This window comes from Aulonocara stuartgranti (assembly GCF_965226115.1).
Source record: "Aulonocara stuartgranti genome assembly, chromosome: 11".
Classification (NCBI taxonomy): Eukaryota; Metazoa; Chordata; class Actinopteri; order Cichliformes; family Cichlidae; genus Aulonocara; species Aulonocara stuartgranti.
This window is the reverse complement of record NC_138947.1, coordinates 8582051-8603350: the sequence shown is the minus strand read 5'-3', so window position 1 is coordinate 8603350 and position 21300 is coordinate 8582051. Positions and strand designations below refer to the sequence as shown.

Sequence of the window (21300 nt, the reverse complement as noted above, 5' to 3'; positions counted from 1 at the left end):
GGTTGCTGGTTCGAGCCCCGGCTCGGACAGTCTTGGTCGTTGTGTTCTTGGGCAAGACACTTCACCCGTTGCCTACTGGTGGTGGTCAGAGGGCCTGGTGGCGCCAGCGTCCAGCAGCCTTGCCTCTGTCAGTTTGCCCCGGGGTGGCTGTAGCTACATTCAGTGTGTGAATGGATGGATGACTGAATCTGTAAAGCGCTTTGGGGCCCTTAGGGACTAGTAAAGTGCTATACAGGCCGTTTACCATTTTTACTTTGCATAGTTTTAATAATTTACATTATTAAATACATTACTTCAGCTTACTGTAAAGAGTGTTGGATAGTTTTAATTTCAGATAGTGTTGCACAGCTTTAATCATTTTTCTATCAATATCTATTTGTGAAATATATCTCCGATAGATTTTCACTTTGGGCAAACATTCTTTGATCTTCACCCTTTTATGCTGCTGTATATATAAAAAAAAAGTAACTTATATACTCAGCTGTGGACTGAGGAGCATATCAGGAAACAGAGACTAAAGTTTTACAACACCATTTCTGACACTGACACATTTTCTTTGAGTACACTATCATAGTTTTATACAAAGATATAAGGATAGGGAGATAGCTGCTATGAAAATTACAACTGAAAAAAATTGTTAATCTTTTTCTGAAGCCACAGCATTTGACTGCTGCTGCAGCCACTTCACAAGTTTCTGTAAATGATGAAAATGTTTACGCAAATTCAGTTTAAACAGGAACTATCAAAATAAAGTTATTTACCTAAAGCCAAGCGAAACTCAAAATTATAATTGTGTTCTTAATAAATCAAATAAGTAGTATGAAAGTGCGAACAGCTGTTTAAATAAACTTTAAATAAACTTATTTTATATACTTACAATGTGTATGCTGCAGTTTGCTTAGATATTATTTAGCTTTAGTAAGTTTAATTGTTATTATTTGTTCAAGTATTTGTATTGTATCCATCCATCCTTTTTGGGTTGTTTGTGCAGGTCCAGTTAATGCAGTGGAGAGCCCAGACCTCTGCAAAGGAAGCAAATTTCTGCTGCTTGTATATACAATCTCATTCTTTCGGTCACTCTACCAACAGCATGTTGCCATATGTGAGCGTAGGGGAAATTGACAGCTTTGTTTTCACACTCTTTCTCTTTCTCTGGACTCCCTCAAGGTGGTGTCGGAGAGGCGGATGCTGTCCAAGATAAAGACAATGTTGGATAACACCTCCCACCCACTCCATGACATGTTGGTCAGTCACAGGAGCTCGTTCAGTGAGAGACTGAGATTACCGAAAAGCACCACTGAACGACACAGGAAATCATTCCTGCCTGTGGCCATCTCCCTGTACAACGCATCCACTTAACACACTGTTTGCTGCTACAACTACACATGTTTCTTTTCCAAATATTTATTTATAAGTGACTTATGTATGTATGTATGTATGTATATATATGTATATATTGTACTATTCTTAGTTAGCGTATTGTCTGTCTTGTCTTAATGTTGGTTTAAAATGGAGCACTGTAACAAAAAATAATTTCCCCCAGGGATCAATAAAGTATTCTGATTCTGATTCACCACAGCAGACCAGCATAGCATTCACATTTGACTGAGACACTGAGATCATTCTTAAGCTCAGCTCGTCCAAAAGCATACCCAGTTTAATGTCTTTGTTGATATGAACGGCAGCGGTCCCCAAGCTTTTTTGCACCATGGACCGGTTTAATGTCTGACAACATTTTCACGGACCGGCTTTTAAGGTGTCACGGATAAATACAACAAAATAAAATGATACGGCCAAGGCAAAAACTGTGGTATTTTTTTAAAATATAATGATAAACACGAATTCACTCTATAATTGTGTAGCTTTATTATCTGCGTCCTCCTGAAAATGCGCCAACAACATTAAGGTTGTGTCCAAATTCATGGGCTGCATCCTCCTGATTACGCATTTGTAGACCGATTACGTCACAGCGACGTGCCGATGGCTGTCCAAATTCAAGTTTTTAGCCCCGCTCGTCCACCATTGGCGCGTTTGAGTTTTGGACAAAATGCATTCTGGGATATTTAGCTGTACCAGTAAGATGTACCAGTAAGAAATGTAAGATGGCGCCGGTGAGGTCGGCTGCCGTCACGACTGCTCCGACCACTTTTTCTTTGTCTTTGTTTTTTAAGTTAGTTTTCAGCGTTTCTAAATCGGCAAAATCATCACCATTGGGTACATTAGGTATGACAGTGACACTCTTGTTTCTATTGGTATACAATGTACTCACAATTCGAAGTTTTTAACTCCGGATCCGAGCTGGCCGAGTGAGATCTCGAGGGAGAACAAAGGGAAGCGGCGGCGGCCTAGAGGGAAGCGAGCCGGCGTCAGGAACAGGCTGAGAGCTCGTGCACACCGCACACCTCTGCCTAGCATCCTGCTCGCCAACGTCCAGTCACTGGAGAACAAGCTTGACGACCTCAGGGCCAGGATAAAGTTCCAGAGAGACATTCGGGACTGCAATCTCCTCTGCTTCACCGAGACATGGCTGAACCCAGCGGTGCCGGACCACGCCATCCAGCCGGCCGAGTTCTTCTCGGTTCACCGCATGGACAGGACACGGGACTCGGGGAAGTCAAGGGGAGGCGGCGTGTGTTTAATGGTGAACAACAACTGGTGCAACAGTGCGAACGTTGTTCCTCTCACACGCTCCTGCACACCAAATCTGGAACTACTGTCCATCATGTGTCGTCCTTTTTATCTACCTCGGGAATTTACATCGGTCATTGTAAGTGCCGTTTATATTCCACCACAAGCGGACACGGTCACCGCCTTATGCGAGCTGCATGAGGCACTCACACAGCACCAGACACAACACCGGGACGCTGCGCTTATTGTGACGGGGGACTTTAATAGCGCCAACCTCAAACGCGCAGCGCCGAACTTTTATCAACACATCACCTGCCCCACCAGGGGTGAAAGGACACTGGACCACTGCTACACTACGGTCAAGGACGGCTACAAGGCACAATCCCGCCCCCCGTTTGGCAAATCTGATCACGCCGCCATCTTCCTCATGCCAAAATACAAACAAAGGCTGAAACAGGAAGTTCCGGTTCAGAGGAAGGTCGCGCGCTGGACGGATCAATCGGTGGCCGCGTTACAGGACGCACTCGATGACGCAGACTGGGGCATGTTCAGAAACAGCTCCGACGATGACGTCAACGTGTTTACGGAAGCGGTTGTGGGATTCATCGGGAAACTAGCGGATGATACCGTGGAGACAAAGACTATCACAACGTTTCCCAACCAGAAGCCGTGGGTGGATAAAACCATCCGCGACGCTCTGAGATCCCGCACTGCTGCCTACAACACGGGACTCATGACGGGGGACATGGACCCGTACAAAGCCGCGTCATATAACGTGCGGAGGGCGGTGAAAGAGGCGAAGCAGCGCTACGGGAGGAAACTAGAGTCACAACTCCAACAGAGTGACTCTAGGAGCCTGTGGCGGGGACTAAGGACAATAACGGACTATAAAGCACCAACAACCGGTATGACGAACGCGGCCGTGACTCTGGCAGACGAGCTGAACACTTTCTATGCTCGCTTCGAGGCTGCAGCTAAGGTCTCCAACAATGCTAGTGTTAGCGGCGCTAACGGCTGCAGACAGGAAGATACTGCCAGCACCGGAAACGTGCTCGTCATCTCCGAGCATGAAGTAAGGAGAGCCTTCAAGAGAGTGAACACCAGGAAAGCAGCAGGACCAGACGGCATCCCAGGTCGTATCCTAAGAGACTGCGCATACCAGCTAGCTCCTGTGTTCACTGAGATATTCAACATCTCTTTATCTCAGTCGGTGATCCCCACATGCTTCAAAGAGTCCATCATTGTTCCTGTCCCGAAGAAACCCCACCCTGCTTCTCTCAATGACTATCGCCCTGTAGCCCTCACCTCAGTAGTGATGAAGTGCTTTGAACGCCTGGTCAGAGACTTCATCATTTCTTCACTACCAGACACACTGGACCCACTACAGTTCGCTTACCGTCCAAATCGTTCCACAGACGATGCCATCTCTCATCTCCTCCACACATCACTCACTCACTTGGACACTAGAAGGGGGAATTATGTTAAAATGCTCTTCATAGACTACAGCTCTGCATTTAACACCATAATTCCCTCCACACTCACCACCAAGCTGGAGCATCTGGGACTCAGCTCATCTATGTGTCAGTGGATCTCCAACTTCCTAACTGGCAGACCACAGGCAGTAAGGATGGGCGGACATGTCTCAGCCTCCACCACTCTCAGCACTGGAGCCCCCCAGGGGTGTGTTCTGAGCCCCCTGCTGTACTCTTTGTACACATATGACTGTGTGGCCACTACCAGCTCCACCACCATCATCAAGTTTGCTGACGACACCGTCGTGGTGGGCCTGATCTCTGATAACAACGAGATGGCCTACCTGAAGGAGATTAGGAATCTGGAGAACTGGTGCCAGAGGAACAACCTCCTTCTAAACGTCAGTAAGACAAAGGAGCTGATAGTGGACTTCAGCACTAAGCAGGAGAGGAACTACCAGACCCCCGTCATCAACGAGTGCCCAGTGGAGAGAGTGGACAGCTTCAAATACCTCGGAGTTCACATCACGCAGGACCTGTCATGGTCCTGTCACATCAACACCGTGGTGAAAAAGGCCCGACAGCGTCTCTACCACCTCAGACGCTTGAGAGACTTCCAACTGCCCTCCAAGGTGCTCAGGAACTTTTACTCGTGCACCATAGAGAGCATCCTGGCGGGAAACATCTTAACCTGGTTCGGGAACAGCACCATGCAGGACAGACGAGCTCTACAGAGGGTTGTGCGGTCAGCTGAGCGCACCATCCGCTCCGAGCTCCCTGACCTGCACTCAATCTACAGCAGGCGGTGCTGGACCAAGGCCAGGAAGATCGTGAAGGACCTCAGCCATCCCAACAACAGACTGTTCTCTCTGTTGAGGTCAGGAAAGCGATTCCGCTCCCTGAAGACCAACACAGAGAGACTGAGGAGGAGCTTCTTCCCGCAGGCGATACGGTCTCTCAATCACTCCACCACACAGTACTGACCCACACATATGGTTCTTACACACACACTGGACTTTCTGGACATTGTTTTTGCACACATTGTTTTTTTGCACAACACTGGTCACTATATTCTTCATTTCCGGTTAATACTTGTACAGCTGCTGTTATTGTGTATATATTTATTTAGATTTAGATTTCTTCATACATTCTTATATAGTTCTATATTGTGTGTTGTGTATTTTGTTGTACAGTTATTTTATTTTCAACTTTAATTTATATATTTTATCTTATTCTTCCCAGTTAAATTTACCCTTCATTCTAATTTGTGTTGTACAGTTATTTCATTTTTAACCTTAATTTATATTTTATTCCTTCCTAGTTAAATTTACCCTTTTTAATTTTTCATATTTATTTCCTATCTTATTCATAGCCTTTCCTTTTTTGTTTTCTTTAGGTCACGAGCAGTTGTCCAAGCATTTCACTACATATCGTACTGTGTATGACTGTGTACGTGACAAATAAAATTTGAATTTGAATTTATTTGAATTTACCAAGTCCACACAAGTCACCACCGATGCATGCTCGATAAAACAGGCGGAGCGAGAACACATCCGGGACTTTTTCGCGTTCTCGACTTGATGCGTACTTTGAATTGGAACAGTACTTGGTCTCCGACTGATGACGTATCACGAGTACACGAGAATGCAAGTACGCACAAGTACGCATATTGAGAAAGGGCCGTAGACTCCTCCGAATGCAGCCGACAAATGCGTCCTCCTTTTCCCCGAATTTGAAGGATGGGTCGGGTGTGTCCTTCGTGGCCCACCATATCCCAGAATACATAACGCGGCCCAGCCAAACTCCAGTTTCCGGCAATGGCGGCCACTACTAAGTTTTAAAATTACTCTTATTAATCTTTCTGGTTCACAAAATAAACTTTTAACATATTTTCAGGCGAGAATGTGGGTGTGTAAACTTCAAATATCTGCTCGGTTTATCAAGATATCGCATATTTCCAAAAGTGCTTCGACGTTTTCGGAGACATCTGTTACCCACCAGCTCGATAGCTAGCCGGGAGCTCAAGGGTTACTGAAGCCGCCGAGAACGGCATAACTCCCGGCACATCATTTTCAGATCACCGCGGACTTTCGCTTCTCTGGTTAAACGTAATATTTAAGTCACTTAGACAACCTAAAAATGTTACTGTTTGGCTTTTTTCAGTGTTTTATTTGTTCGTGAGTAAATCGATTTGGTTGAGATTAAAGTTATTAGATTAGATAAAATAAAACTTTATTAATCCCCCGGGTGGGTTCCTCCTTGGTTTTCACACAGCTGAATAAACGTCAAATAGGAAAACTGATTAAACAGAAGTGTGAGATGGTCGAGAATTTACGCCAGTGTCCTGTTATATCTTAGATAGCAAGGAGCAGATGGCCGAATTTATTAAACTCCACCGAGACAGCGGTGACACTAATCAGAAGGCTAGACCGTCCAATTCCACAGCCGTTTACTTCCGGCCTATCCGACCTTCTGAGGACCCGGCCCACGTAGACCGCGAAGGCCGGGTCCTCAGGAGGTCGGATAGGCCGGAAGTAGGATGCAGCCCATAAATTTGGACACGACCGATGAGTAACGTCCTCGTCTCTGCCCCTTAATGCTCTCTGATCACTATGGTAACGTGTAAACATTTCTTTCAAAATAAGACACACAAGTACAACACAGGAAAAGACCCAGGGAAACAGAGTTAACAAAAAAAAAAAGTGGCCCGGTGGTTGGGGACCGCTGATTTACAGCATAAAGATCATGTTGTATTTAGGGATGTGTATGACTAGTCAACAAGTCATTTAAACATTGCTGCTCCTAACCTAACCTAAAAGTTTTTTTTAACCAAACCTTGGTTGATAAGCAAATAAGCAAATAAGTACTAGGTGTAGACTGAATTATACAAATGATTTTACGGTCACCACGAGATAGTCTTGTCTGCAAACATATTGTTCAGAAATGTATATAAGAGGCTGTCTCACTATGGTCCAGCAGGATTCCACAGTTACACTGACTAAGGTAAGACATCTGAAATTACTTCTTTCTATGGTCTCGTCCAGTGAATATTACAGTTAATAAAATATTATGTCTGGTGTCTGTCAGGTGCAGGATAGAAATCTTTGGAGTAATTTTTTAAGTCTTAAATTCTAACTGGTCACAAAAGCCAAATACCAGCTGGAAAAACTGTAAGCAATCTTTCTTTAACACAACTCCTTTTGTTTCTGGGGAAATTTTTCATGGTACTTTGGTTGTAACCAAACTTTGTGTTTATTTATAGGGTAAATAGTGTTTTATTTAGATTATCTGCTTACCATTAAAGTTACGATTTTAAGCTTTTTCTTTTCTTTTAACCTGGTTTTACAAACTGCGTATAGGCCAGCTACAACATTTAAGGAGATGCCTTGATAGTTAGAGTTTTTGATTTTGCTTCTGTAATTTCCAGCCATAAAATGTATCACTTTTGATGCATGTAATTTGCTCAGTCTTTCTTAATTTATGGTTATGGAGGCAGATTTGCCAGTTATTGTTTACTTGTTTAATTTATCTTGTTCAACTATTCTGTCCTGTCATGTTTCCACAAAAGAAAAAATGAGGACCCTGATCATCATTGTAATTCTTCAGCTGGCAATCAATCTAATAGAGGCCAACAACGAGGATGTATGTTACTGTATTTTGTTTTATTTTACAATGTTTAATTCACAATGATGCCTTCTTTCTTAATGTTATGTAAAGAAAAAAATGCAGAAAAAATTAGATGTCCTTGGATACACAAAACAAACAAAAATGAATAAACAATTATTGCTACCATAACAGCAGTATTTGATTTGTTTTGCAGGAAATATTAAGTTGGTAAAAAATTTCTGTTGTCTTTCACTCACAGCTTGAGTTTGGAGATATAATTGCCTTCCCAAAGTGTAACTGCCTAGGCAAGTCTGTCTATAAGCACTATGCTGTTTATGTGGGTGACAAAGAATTTGATGGTAAAAATAAAGAGGAGAACCTATTTGAACGTACAGGTAAGTGTAATTGATCTGGAAACTACTAGGACTTTGTTTGCACAAGTAAAAATAAGGCAATTCCTTGACCAGCCACTGTAAAATTTCACATGTAGTGACCTGTCAGTCATTATAAATGTTCCTTCACTTGATGCATTATATATTGTGTTACAGTATAATGTTTTCAACGGCTTTCTATTGGTTTCTCACATCTAGGTCCAGTTATAACACCAAGAAGTCTTTCAGATTGTATTTTTACGCAACTTGGTAAGAAGGTATACATGAAAGACAACTACCTCGATGGCCTTGAAAAATACCCAAAAAGCAATGAAGAAAGAATAATGGCCCAAATCAAGGAGAAGCATCACAAATGTGGTACCTATAGTGCATTTAAAAATAACTGTGAACACGTTGCAACGTATGTGCGCTATGGAGTGAGGGTTTCAATTCAGGTATGTTGATTAATAGGGCATCGTGTTTGTCACGAAATCCCTCATTCGATTAGGAACAGAACAGAAACCATGACTTGGCCAGTTTTAATTTTGCATATGTTAGTAGTTAATTACACCCAAAGTTCCACTAAATCAGAATTAATTTAGTAAAAGTGAATTAAGTACAAACCAGCCTTTGTTCTTATCTAGTGTACAAATATGTCATGTAAATGAGTGGTGGCATATTTCCCTGGAATAGTATAAAATACAGAATTACCTCTCTACCATCAGCAAGGAGGGTGGGGCTGAAGCGTGTAGTGGTCGGGTGTTTGTGGTTTTCTTGCAATATGCCAAATTATTGTTACTCCAGTTTCTTTACTTGACTTGTTATAGGAGGTATTTATTTGTACAAAATTCAGAGCTACATTGTAACATTTAACTTCCCTTTATTTTTTCTTGTATTTACAGCATGGCACTCATTTTGAAGGATGGTGTAAAAATGATCCAAGCATTAATGTTCAGGAAATACTGGACAGAATGAATGCAAAGCCCTTTAAGTTTGATGAGAATTGCAGCAACGAATGCCAGTTTGTGAGTCGTAAACATGGTTAGAAGTGTTTTTTCATCCCTGTCAGCCTCTGACCTTTCTACACATAATGAAAAATAAAAAAGAGAAAAAAAAATTGTGTTGTATTGTGTCTTTTTAACTGTGTCAAGTACCCAGTTGCCCCACCTCTCTTTCTAATATCAAGTCAACCCATCAGGTGTTTACCTTTCCGTCGGATGATTCAACCACTGAACCCTGCCCTGTTTCTTTTTTTTCCCTTTTTGTCTTTGCTTCTTGATTAACAAAAAAAAAAAGAAAAAAAAGGAGAAATATACTTGCCTACATATGCTATTCTGCATACTTTTAAACCATTTAAAATTACGATTCATAGTTTTATATGTGAATTATATAATGTTAAATTACTATTAAACAAATTACTGACTAAAGTATTTTAGGCTTTAGTTTACTTCAGTCATATTCCATATAAATCAGGTATCATACAAACATAAAAATAGCTTCAAATACAGTCATGACAATAAAAGAATATGAATTTAAGGACTTAACAAAATTAGTTACGTTATACTACACCAACATTTCTTATACATTAGCACTAAGGGAACACTGAAAGGTGGTTTTTGTCCATAAAACTACTTCTCTAAGATTACCACAAAAGATCTCTCAGCAAAACTATGCAACATTTTAGGCACACTATTGCCCCGATCAAATCAGTGAGCTGGGATATTTTATTCTAAACATGAACTACTGTTACAGCAACAGACATGGACTACTGGTGCCCCACACAACAACTCAATGTCCACTATGTGAAGGAGCCAAACACATGCCTTCTCCTCTCGTTAACTGAGATAAACTGCTGGCATATTTGTTTTACATCTATACTGTCCAGTCTCTCCTGGTGGATATGGCATACAGCAGCATTGTTTCATCTCATTTGAGTCATTGTTGACCTTAGCCATCTTTTTAGTCTTCTGAGAGCACTGAAGCTTCTTTCAGCCTCAGTACATGCGTTTTATCCTGAGATTAAAATTATTATTATGTGCTTGATGTGCATCACCTTTGGCCCTGGCTCTTCCCCTCTGACTGCACTAGGACATATTGCTACCTGATAAAATAACACATGGATTCGTGCCATATAAAAAGTGAGACATGTCAATTCAGATTCTTTGTCAAATATACACTAATGAATCAATTTATATCAGCAGCCTAACAATTGTTATGATAATAAATACTAGTTAATCTATAGCACCAAATCATCACCTGTGACTTTGCCGCTTCACCTCTGACTGAGCTACAACATGGCAGAGCTGCCTCTGTCACCTGATGAATAAAAGTGAGACATTCCACATACATGCAGTCACACATGTGCTTCAAATACAGTGATGAACCACCAAGTCATCATCCAATTCCACCTGTGATCTTGTATCACCATCTCTCTCTCACCTGACAAATAGGACATACATGACAATAAGAATAAAATGTGTAGCTGCTTCAGTGTTTCTGTCAATTTGTGCAGATCTTGACTCATCAGTAATGTTTGTAGGGTGAGTGCATTTTTAAAACAATTTGTGCAAACTGCACTACAAGGTGTAATATTTGCAAAATCGTGACTACCTCATGATATTTTGTCTCAAAAATTAACCCTATGAATATGTCAGTACCATTAGGAAGAAATTATTGTGTCACCAACATTTTAACGTTAGATGTATAATTTTAACAGCCTCTGTAAACTAATATCCGGGCTTGCGCGAGGCTGCCGTTTTCTCTGACAGTTTCAATCAAAATTAGAAATGCTACTCTGGGAGACTGAGAAAACTAATAGTGCTGCCTGTTGTGCAGTTAGTTTCCGAAATACTTTTTTATATCCATGTTCTTCCTTTTTGCTGCCATCCTCCTCTCCTCCTTGCAGGTCCTCGCAGCGCAGGCTTGCCGCTGCTAAAACTAAACGGAGCTCCCTGAAAGGCACAGCCAATCACATTGGCCATATTTGTCACATGACGTAGGACTCCAGTAGAGAACGTAATTTAAGTCTTTCTGCACCGCTGGGTGAATGAGACGTTGACAGATGTTTTTTTTTCTTTTTATCGGGTTTGTTTTTCTTCACTCGAAGAGATTAAATTATTGGTGGGGACATGCAGTGGTGGTCCTAGCCCGTTTGGCCCCCTGGCGAACACTCCCCCCCACACACACACACACAAATGAAGAGAGAGAAAGTATGCATGGTATGCAAATGGCTAATAAACAGAAATCATAATTCGTCATACAATGAGAACAGGACAAATCAACAATTCACGCTGACAACAGATGCGTAATGGGAGTCACTTGGGTGCTAGCGGTGACATTAAGAGGGCGTTGTCAGTCTTTCACTGGTTTGATTTTGACAGAGATGAGGGCTGGGTAGCCGTAGTTTTTGTTGACCGCAGCACAACGAGTTTCCCCTTGTTGCATTAGAGCTTGTGATTTTTTAAGAGTTTTAATCGCGAGCCGATCACATTGCTCTGTAAACTTTTCAAGCACTTTAATAAACAAGCAAGCAATTCCACCTCTCGCATTATTGCGTAAAGTTGACAGCGCGTCAGGCAAATAGGCAGGCTCAATCCCGGCCTCTAGCGACTGAGGAAGTAACTACACTCCTCTTCTTCTTTTCTCTTTTTTTAAACTTTAAAAACGGGTTGTTTGTGAGACTTTAAATCAACAAAATATAAAATATACATTTTAAATTGTTGTTGATCCCTTTACCCCTAGTCCTAAAGTGTATAGGCCTATTCATTTTTTTACTCTTAAATATTTATTGTTCGTTTACTTGCACTGCTGTAACTGGAGCCTCGTCGTCTCGTCTCTCTATATACTGTGTAGCGGAGATGACAATAAAGTTTACTTTGACTTCAGCAGCGAGCAGACGCACCGAGGGCTCTCGTGCTCACTTTTCGCGTATAGAATTTCGAAAAAACATCGGTGCAGATACAAGTCTGTATCATAATGTTTGCTGTTTTCGTGTTTGTTGGTTTGTTTTAATTTTGTTTTAATTTTGTTTTATTTTGCGAGTTTGTTATTAGATTCTGCTCCAGCCAGCCAGAGAATCCCCCGCCGCCCCGCCCTCTGCTTCCAAATAGAGCACATTTCATTCATAATTTCGTAAATCCAAGCCCATTCATGATTTGTTCCTGGGTTGTGCGAAATCCAAGAAATAAACCCTACAATGTAAGAAATGTACATAAAAATCACCCCAAATAACCGTAAAATGGCAACGGTAAATTACCATTAAATCAAAAAGAGTAAATGATTGTAATATTTATGTTAAATTTCTGTATATTGACAAATGGTGATTTACTTTTACTTTTACACTGCTAATATGTTGAAAATATATTAATTTACAGTAATATGGCACATTGTCTTCGAAAACAACAGGAAAAATCTTTAACATTATCTACAATTAATCACCCCACAATTTGCATAATAATTCTGTATGAATGACAATCTTTCCAGCTTTTTTATTTGAATTTACAATTTACAACTGTATGTTAATAACTCAAAACATACTGTGCTTTTAATTTTTAAAAAATGTCAAAACATTGTTAGAATTATTGTGAAAATTCCGGTGAATTTTTTTTTTATATTAACAAGCTCAGACTGTTTGATAAAACGGTATATCTTAACAGTAAATACGAGCAATTACTAAAAATAAAAAATATGTTTATTTCTTTAAGTTCTACAGTCTCACTAAGTATAGACAGCTATTTACAATGAAAAAAATATTTTGTGGCATAATTAATGGCATAAGACCATTTTCTATTGTAGAACCAATTACCCTAAAAATAATACCGTCTGTGTGCTTTTACAGTGTTTTTTAACCCTTTAATACACATCATGAGCCACAAGTGATTGTGTTTTAATCTTCCCTATCATTGCAAAAAAATTACATTCAGATTTAGAATCTCAGGGATTCATCAGTTAACTTGGTTTGATCATTAAACATAATTTCTCCTATTAGTTAATTGCTTACTTCTCTCCTCGAACTTCCACCATTCATGTCCATCCATTTATGACCACTGTGTACCCATCTTCTGATGACTACTTCCAGAAGGATGATGCACCATATCACAAAACTGTGATCATGTCAAACTGGGTTCTTAAACATCACAATGACTTAACTGAACTCCATCAACCTCCACATTCACCAGATCCCAAACCAAGGGCACCTTTGGGATGTGGTGGAACAGGAGATTTAAATCATGGATTTACCACTGTTCAATCTGTTTGAGTGTGATACCACCTGCTGACATTAAAATTAATTGATAAAAATGAAATACCAAAAAAATAATGAAATAAGCAAACCAATTTCTCAGTATCAGCCACTTCTTTTATCTGCTGGTGGTACATGCTGTGCATGGGCCTGTCCTTCCATGATGGTTCCTCCTCTTCTTTCTAGTATTTCTGCTGCCTGAGATATTCACTTACCACTAAGTTGCTATAGCAGTTGGTTCTTCCAGATGTTGGAACACTGAGCTACTAGTTGTTTCGCCATTAGTGTTGAAGATTCCGTAGGTCCCACATCTTCTTCATGCAGCCTCTTCTACTGAGGTTACTTGCGTAGTAGCATTCCAACAGCACAACATCCTGATGCCTTTTCCACTTCTCTTAGGCAGCGTCATTAGAAGACATAGCATACATTTTCACTGCTATGCAGATGACACCCAGCTCTATCTGTCCATGAAGCCAGGTAACACACACCAATTAGTTAAACTGCAGGAATGTCTTAAAGATATAAAGACCTGGATGGCCGCTAACTTTCTGCTTCTTAATTCAGATAAAACTGAGGTTATTGTACTCGGCCCTGAAAAGCTTAGAAATATGGTATCTAACCAGATTCTTACTCTGGATGGCATTACCTTAGCCTCCAGTAACGCTGTGAGGAACCTTGGAGTCATTTTTGACCAGGATATGTCCTTCAACGCACATATTAAACAAATATGTAAGACTGCGTTCTTCCATTTGCGCAACATCTCTAAAGTTAGAAATATCCTGTCTCAGAGTGACGCTGAAAAACTAGTTCATGTATTTATTACTTCCAGGCTGCACTACTGTAATTCATTATTATCAGGATGTCCAAAAAACTCACTGAAAAGTCTTCAGCTAATCCAAAATGCTGCAGCAAGAGTCCTGACAGGGACTAGAAAGAGAGAGCAGATTTCTCCTGTTTTGGCTTCCCTTCATTGGCTTCCTGTTAAATCCAGAATTTAATTCAAAATCCTGCTCCTCACATACAAGGTCTCAAATAATCAGGCCCCATCTTATCTTAATGACCTTGTAGTACCATATCACCCTATTAGAGCACTTCGCTCTCGCTCTGCAGGCCTACTTGTTGTTCCTAGAGTATTTAAAAGTAGAATGGGAGGGAGAGCCTTCAGTTTTCAGGCCCCTCTTCTGTGGAACCAGCTTCCAGTTTGGATTCGGGAGACAGACACTATCTCTACTTTTAAGATTAGGCTTAAAACTTTCCTTTTTGCTAAAGCATATAGTTAGGGCTGGACCAGGTGACCCTGAATCCTCCCTTAGTTATGCTGCAATAGACGTAGGCTGCCGGGGGATTCCCATGATGCATTGAGTTTTTCCTTTCCAGTCACCTTTCTCACTCACTATGTATTAATAGACCTCTCTGCATTGAATCATATCTGTTATTAACCTCTGTCTCTCTTCCACAGCAGGTCTTTTATCCTGTCTTCCTTCTTTCACCCCAACCGGTCGCAGCAGATGGCCCCGCCCCTCCCTGAGCCTGGTTCTGCCAGAGGTTTCTTCCTGTTAAAAGGGAGTTTTTCCTTCCCACTGTCGCCAAAGTGCTTGCTCATAGGGGGTCATATGATTGTTGGGTTTTTCTCTGTACCTATGAAGCGCCTTGAGGCGACTTTTGTTGTGATTTGGCGCTATATAAATAAAATTGAATTGAATTCTCCCTTCCTCTATATCTGACGCGGACCTTGTTAAGCGACTGAGGTCTGGGATGGATTACATATAATGCACATATCCAAGGTAGGCTTGGGTAGCATGGGATGCCTAGCTTGGGGACCTTTACTGGATACACACGTCAAAGCCCCAACCTAAATTTCCAAAGGCAAACTAGGGCTGTATCCCAGTTCAGGGTCTGCAGCCTTAAAGTACGCATTTCAAGGCCGATTACGTCACAGCGGCGCGCCGAAGGCTGTCCCAATTCAAAGGCTGCTCGAAATGCGGCCCTGAAATGCGTCCTTCATTTCCCTGAATTTTAAGGCTGTGGCAGTGTAGACTTCGTGGCCCAACATATCCCAGAATGCATAGCGCGGCGGTGGGTGTGGATAATTTTGCCGAAAAAAAACGGCAGATGAGGGGCGGCCGAAGAGTAAACTTTAAGTACTGAATATTATGTCACTTATTTATGTGCAAATGTTTAATAACGAAGAACATTAAAACATTACTGTTGGCCACATGTCAGCAAAGTTATGTGACATTAGTGACGTTTGTACTAACTTGGTTTTAAAGCCTTTACTTTAAAATATACGCCGTTCAATAGCTGAGCTTAATCTTACAGAGAATGATCAAAGCTCATGTAGAAAGAAACAAACAAATGAACAACAGATTTTCTCCTTCATTTCTGTCAAACAAAGCTGTATGACACGTTTCCAGCTGTTAGTATCATGGTTGCTAGGCAACCTGGGCAGCGCAACAGAGGCTAGACCGTCCCATTTCACAAGCCTCGCACTTCCGGCCTTAGCGGTCTTTGAGTATGCGGCCCTTGAGGATCGTTGAGGCTGCGTACTTTAAGGCTGCAGACCCTGAATTGGGATACAGCCAATGTTCCCACTATGCTATCTAGCTGCCACAAACACATAATTCATAAAACTTTAGTTACATTTCTGCCACTCTCTTTTCAACCTTTGATTATATATAGCATAACATACCTGATAAAATTCCAATTCATACTTTCTATATTCATTAGAATTAGCAGCTACCTTCCTTTGGGCCATTCTTGCCAGAACTCAGGGAACAAAATGAATTTTTGGTTTGAGACTGATCTTATAACTGAATAACTGACCTATTAGCATATAAAAACACTGGAGCCAACCAACTGAAGCATAATTTTCAATTTTAGTAAGCAACATATTATGTGCCTTGATCTATGCTGCGCAATATTCAACGAGCAAAAAATAGTCTCACCTTTTCTTTGAGCTGTTACGAACAAAATAAAAAGTGCTGTACTTCTGGCCTTACATGAGACAGCAGCAAAAATAATTCTTGGTCAATGTTCAGTCAGTCATGCCATTTCAATTTGTAAAGCACATAGGTATTAAGGTGTTCAGTGTTGTTTTGGAGTAAACATACAGTGACAATATTACATTGCTTCTTGATGTGGTTAATTATTTCCAAGTTTCCAATCTCATCTATTCTGTGAAAATGTGAAAAATGGCTGAGTAACCTATTAGAAACTGACAAAACATCAGAATGCACAAACAGACCTAAACAGATCCAGATTCTGTTGTAAGACTCATATACACACAACATGCAACACTTTTGAATATCCCCCCAAAAAGTCATATTTATTTATCAACATTTATTTGCTATAAGATAAATCAGATATAATGAAATTGTTCAAACCAAATACTGGAAAAAATACTGAAGCTAATGTAAGGTTTTATAAGTCATGTCAAGAAGCATCCAGAGGGAAGTAACTAGGTGTGTGTTTTTGAACTGGGGGAAGAGCAATTTAAGTCTTGTGACATGCCTACAGTAAGGAGGACAGGAATACATTACAAGTAAAGTACTTTTGTCTGACAATAAACAGCATAACAACTACAAGTTTAATGATAGGAGTGAATTCATCCACAAATAAACGGTTACAGGAAACCCATTTTCTTCCAATATGAGTGTCAGTTTGGAACCACCAGCATTAGCAGGAAGACAAACCTGCCTTCAATATTTTACAATCTGCAGTGACTATTTCTGGAATTGTTAATGTACTGTTTCTTACACTTTTGAGGATTTCTTACATCAGGTTAGATTATCAAAGTTATATCACCTAATTCAAATAAATTAAATGTTTAAAAAAAGAAAGAAAATAAGAAAGAAATGTGTTGATGCCGTTGCCTCACATATCTGACACTCCCACCACAGTGCAGTGTTTTTCCACTTTCGTCATCTGAACGTATGTTGATAATCACTATTCCACAGGTCGGATTCCTTTGGCCTCTTCCATTTTTCTCAGGGTCTCATCCCACTGGGTGAACTGCTTGGACAACAGGAACATCTGGCAATCAAGAGGTCAGCTGTCAGTGGGTGGAGCTTTATCTCAGCAACAACTTGTGTATTATGAATTTTTCCATGACTGACCAAAGTAGCTATAGATAAAAAACTTTGGTAGTTTGCTAATTAAGTTTAAGATGTTTTTGATTGATTATTACATTTTGTTTACCCAAAGAATATATGTATAGCTTTGTTCTCATAATCACTGGAATTTAAAAATTGAAGTGTACCATTTTGTTGTATTCTTCAAAAAGCTTCTTAACTTCCTGTGACTGAACCTCACTTTGGTCCTGTAAAACAAACAGAATAATATTTACACATAAAACCTAGTGAGAGACAAACCCACAGGAGTAGATGGGGAAGAAAGAGAAAGAAAGAAAGGGCTACCTGCTGTTTGATGTGAATCTGTGACAAGCGCTGCAGCTTGGTGGCATGTTCTGGTACATCTGTGAACAAAAAAACAAGACCTGATGAGGTAAAACATCGAGTACTACAATAGGCACATCTATCACCCATTTAAAACAGGCTGAAACCCCTGGCTAAACGTAGGTAACAAAACTAAGCATAAGATCCCTCCAAAATGATGCCAGGAATATAAAAGAACAAAACAGACATTGTTTTGTTGGGTATTAATGTGTCCTACAAAGTGAAACTCACCTCTGATGTAGGTGCTGTCCAGCAGTGGCTGCAGGTTGCTGACCTGTTCCAGTAAAGCAGCATGCGAAAGCAAGAAGTCCTCCTCTGCAAAGAGACAGAGCAAGAAATGGATTCAGCTTCTACTTGTTTACAATATATATAAAAAATTTAATACCAATACAATTTGCACATATAGCAATCGACATTAAAGTTAATGCCTGTGTATGCCTCAGTAATATTAGTTTTCATTTGAACTTTTAAGAGTTCTTACCTGCAAGGATAAACTCCAGCTTCATGGCATCAGGCACAGTGATGTGGTCTGTGAACTCAGGGTCCAAGTACTTTAAGAGGTCCTCAACTGCACCACAACACCAATAAGCATGATTTAAAGTTCAATAGACTCAGTCTAAAATCTAAATAAAGAAAAAAATTCTGCAAGAACATTTGGTGTCTTGAAAGTTAAAGGTTGTCACAGAAATTTAGAGCCCTTTCAAGTTTTTAATTTTCAGTAGCCACATTACTAAACACATCAGTTTATAAAGGTATTATAATATGAATAACCACATCAGTATAAAGTAGTTGCTAATTTAGAGTAATGTTAAAAATATATATTCACAAAAATACAACAAGCCAATAATCTAAAGTGTAGGGGCTGAGAGATTGGCAGAATGTGTGACTCACTCTTCTTGTGCAGAATCTTTACTCGTTCTCTCTTATTGGCTGTGTTGGTCAGACCGGCCTGAATCCTGGCCAATGACTCTGCACACTGCAGGGGAAAAAGCTAGTGGTTATCATCCTGATAGCAAGGGTTTTTGTTGTTGTTGTTGCTTTTTGGTGGTGTGGTATAGGGGAGTATGCTAGCACATAAAATACATGCAAGAGTTTATATGACATTGGGAGATACAGAAGGTACCAATAAAAAATAATAATGGCATTTTACAAAAAAAAATTCTTCTTATGCTTATGAGGACTGGAATCTTATTATCCTAAAAGAAATGTGAGAATTAGCGCGATGCAGGCTAAATATATGCTGTCTGTATTAGGGCTGCCACAAACGATTATTTTGATAGTCGACTAGTCACAGATTATTTTTGCGATTAGTTGACTAATCAGATCAGGCGTCCATTGGATGTACAACATACAGCTTATTGCACCAGCATGCATCTGCTCCTATATAACCATCATTAGCTTACAGCTTTAAGTGTATGTGCTAACTAAAAAATAAAGACAAGATGATAGTTTATTCAATTTTAATGAAATTTGCAGATTGTTTCGGTGAAGTTTATTAAACTCAACCGTCTGCTCCTTGCTATCTAAAATATAACAGGACACCGGAGTAAATTCTGGAGCATCTCACACTTCTGATAATCAGTCGTCTGCTTGACGTTTATTCAGTTGTGTAAAAACTATAACTTTAATCTCAGCCAAACCGATTTACTCAGGAACAAATAAAATACTAAAAAAAGCCAAACAATAACATTTTTAAGTTATCTAAGTGACTTATATTACATGTTTAACCTGAGTAGCGAAAGACGGCGGTGGGTTTGAAAACGATTTGCCGGGAGTCCGGTGTTCTCACCGGCTCTAATGAGCCTTGCCCCCGGCTAGCTATCGAGCTAGTGGATAGCAGACGTCTCCAAAAATGTCAGGACGCTTTTGCAAATATGTGTTGTCTTGATAAACCGAGCACATATTTGAAGTTTACACAGCTACATTCTCACCTGAAAATATGTTAAACGTTTATTTTGTGACCCAGAAAGAATAATAAGAGTAATATTAAAACTAACTAGCTGCCGCCATTGTTGGAAACTGAGCAGGGCCGCGCTATGAATTCTGGGACACAGCTTCTTCTTTGGGGTTTAACGGCAGCTGGCATCCTTGTACATGCAGTGCTGCCATCTTCTGTTTCAGCCCGTTATTACACTCTCAAATCCTACTTATTCCTGTGTCTTTTGGGATCTTACAAAGCTTCACACGACGCGTGGACTATTAAATTAGTCGTTGATGATTTTGATAGTCGACTAATCGTGGCAGCCCTAGTCTGTATATTACTACATTTAAGGTCTTATTTGGCTTTTTGCAGTACATATTGGATAATGGTTTCCACAGATGACCATTGGAAAGAAGTATTACATCTCATGTCACAGGCTGTGCAGCATCAGGACCAGAAAAAGCAGGCATTCTCTTCTTCACCTCTCTTGTGCAATGTCTGTTACTTTGGATGGCTAAACCATGGGTAAATTCGTCCATCTTCACTACCCCTGCTTTTCCCTATGACACCTGTCTCCTTATTCACATACATGCATTCTGTCATGCTTCCTATGACTTTCATTCTCCTTCTCTCCAGTAGAGATACATGATACCTTTTGTTTTTATAAATTTAGAAAGCATTTTAAATCGTATTACTGTTTTAGTCGTTTAGCTCACAGGAACCTCATTCCTTAGTTTTGTTCCCTCTTATGCTACCTCATGTGTTGAGATGGCAATAATACTCTTAAATCTTTGAATTTAAAGTAAATTAAGCCTAACAGCACACTGTAGCACTATCTCCACCTTTGGAATGACAAAATCTAGTGGAAAACAAACCAACTTAAATGCCTCTTTGTAAGCCAGAGTGTTTTTTCCAGATCACATGATACCCTGCTGAGTCCCCTCGCCTCAAAAAGCATCTCATCACTAGCTAGCCGAGGTTTCTTCGTTTAACCGTGTCAGACTATTGTATTGTTGATTATGATTAAGTTGAACAGACACAAAAGCACAGCGCCACAAAAACCAGGTTACAACGCACAGCTTTTTTAATGTAAACAGATGAAAGCTAAATAACCAACAGTTATGAAAATAAAGGAATAGCTTCTTGATGGGCAGGAAAGTAAGTTTCTCATATTTGTGCGAAACTAAATTGAACAACTAAAACAACTTCTGCTAACATTCTAGTGTATAGTCAAAGGAGCTTTTTTTTTGCAAGCTCCTTTGACTACGATGACCTGGATGACTGAGAACCTTCACAGACATTCTAGTGTATAAATTAAAAAAGGGCGTTTACTCACAACCAACGTTAGCTCCGCAAAGCTAACAACTAGTATATATACAGATATACATAATATAAGCGAACCTTTACAGGTTTTCCACTCTTGTTTTTTCTCTCGCCATATATACGACTCTCTAGCGCCCGGAGACGCATTTCCAGGTTATCCATCTCAGTTGTTTTATCCATTCCCGGAGCTGCCGATGAACACAACAGATCCTAAACAGGCGGAGGAGAGCTACGTAGTTGAGAAGGGCCGTCGCATACTGATGATGCGTCGCCCCCGGTTCTCTTT

The 21300-nt window shown here is 40.3% G+C and overlaps 2 protein-coding genes across 4 annotated transcripts; one reads left to right on the top strand and one right to left on the bottom strand.

Annotated features, from left to right (window-relative positions):
• The first annotated feature begins 6676 nt into the window (after positions 1–6676).
• Positions 6677–9178, top strand: LOC309717455 (uncharacterized protein). 3 transcript variants are annotated; one of them, XM_082552051.1, is made up of 6 exons: positions 6679–7103; positions 7188–7270; positions 7669–7742; positions 7966–8101; positions 8297–8532; positions 8980–9178. In XM_082552051.1, exons 3-6 carry the CDS (start codon positions 7674–7676, stop codon positions 9121–9123), a joined length of 585 nt encoding a protein of 194 aa, XP_082408177.1. In that variant the 5' UTR covers positions 6679–7103; positions 7188–7270; positions 7669–7673; the 3' UTR covers positions 9124–9178. The 3 variants fall into 3 exon arrangements, with proteins under 3 accessions (XP_082408178.1, XP_082408177.1, XP_082408176.1); XM_082552052.1 differs by lacking the exon at positions 7188–7270 and having other exon boundaries at positions 6677–7103; XM_082552050.1 differs by lacking the exon at positions 6679–7103 and having other exon boundaries at positions 7112–7270.
• Positions 9179–16881: 7703 nt separating this feature from the next.
• Positions 16882–21282, bottom strand: dctn3 (dynactin 3 (p22)). Its single transcript, XM_082552054.1, has 7 exons — positions 21093–21282; positions 18662–18746; positions 18252–18338; positions 18002–18085; positions 17732–17790; positions 17575–17634; positions 16882–17348 (listed from the first exon to the last, which is right to left on the bottom strand). The coding sequence occupies exons 1-7, from the start codon at positions 21192–21194 to the stop codon at positions 17262–17264; spliced, it is 564 nt and encodes a 187-aa protein (XP_082408180.1). The 5' UTR covers positions 21195–21282; the 3' UTR covers positions 16882–17261.
• Between the last annotated feature and the right edge of the window lie 18 nt (positions 21283–21300).

What these genes read in the sequence shown, in the direction of transcription:
- LOC309717455 (XM_082552052.1), top strand. Translation starts at nt 7,674, where the DNA reads ATGAGGACCCTGATCATCATTGTAATTCTTCAGCTGGCAATCAATCTA. An exon ending in TAGAGGCCAACAACGAGGAT is followed by an intron (nt 7,743 to 7,965) that starts GTATGTTACTGT and finishes TTTCACTCACAG; the next exon opens with CTTGAGTTTGGAGATATAAT. An exon ending in GAACCTATTTGAACGTACAG is followed by an intron (nt 8,102 to 8,296) that starts GTAAGTGTAATT and finishes TCTCACATCTAG; the next exon opens with GTCCAGTTATAACACCAAGA.
- dctn3 (XM_082552054.1), bottom strand. Translation starts at nt 21,194, where the DNA reads ATGGATAAAACAACTGAGATGGATAACCTGGAAATGCGTCTCCGGGCG. An exon ending in AGAGTGGAAAACCTGTAAAG is followed by an intron (nt 18,747 to 21,092) that starts GTTCGCTTATAT and finishes TTTCCCCTGCAG; the next exon opens with TGTGCAGAGTCATTGGCCAG. An exon ending in GCTGGAGTTTATCCTTGCAG is followed by an intron (nt 18,086 to 18,251) that starts GTAAGAACTCTT and finishes GTCTCTTTGCAG; the next exon opens with AGGAGGACTTCTTGCTTTCG.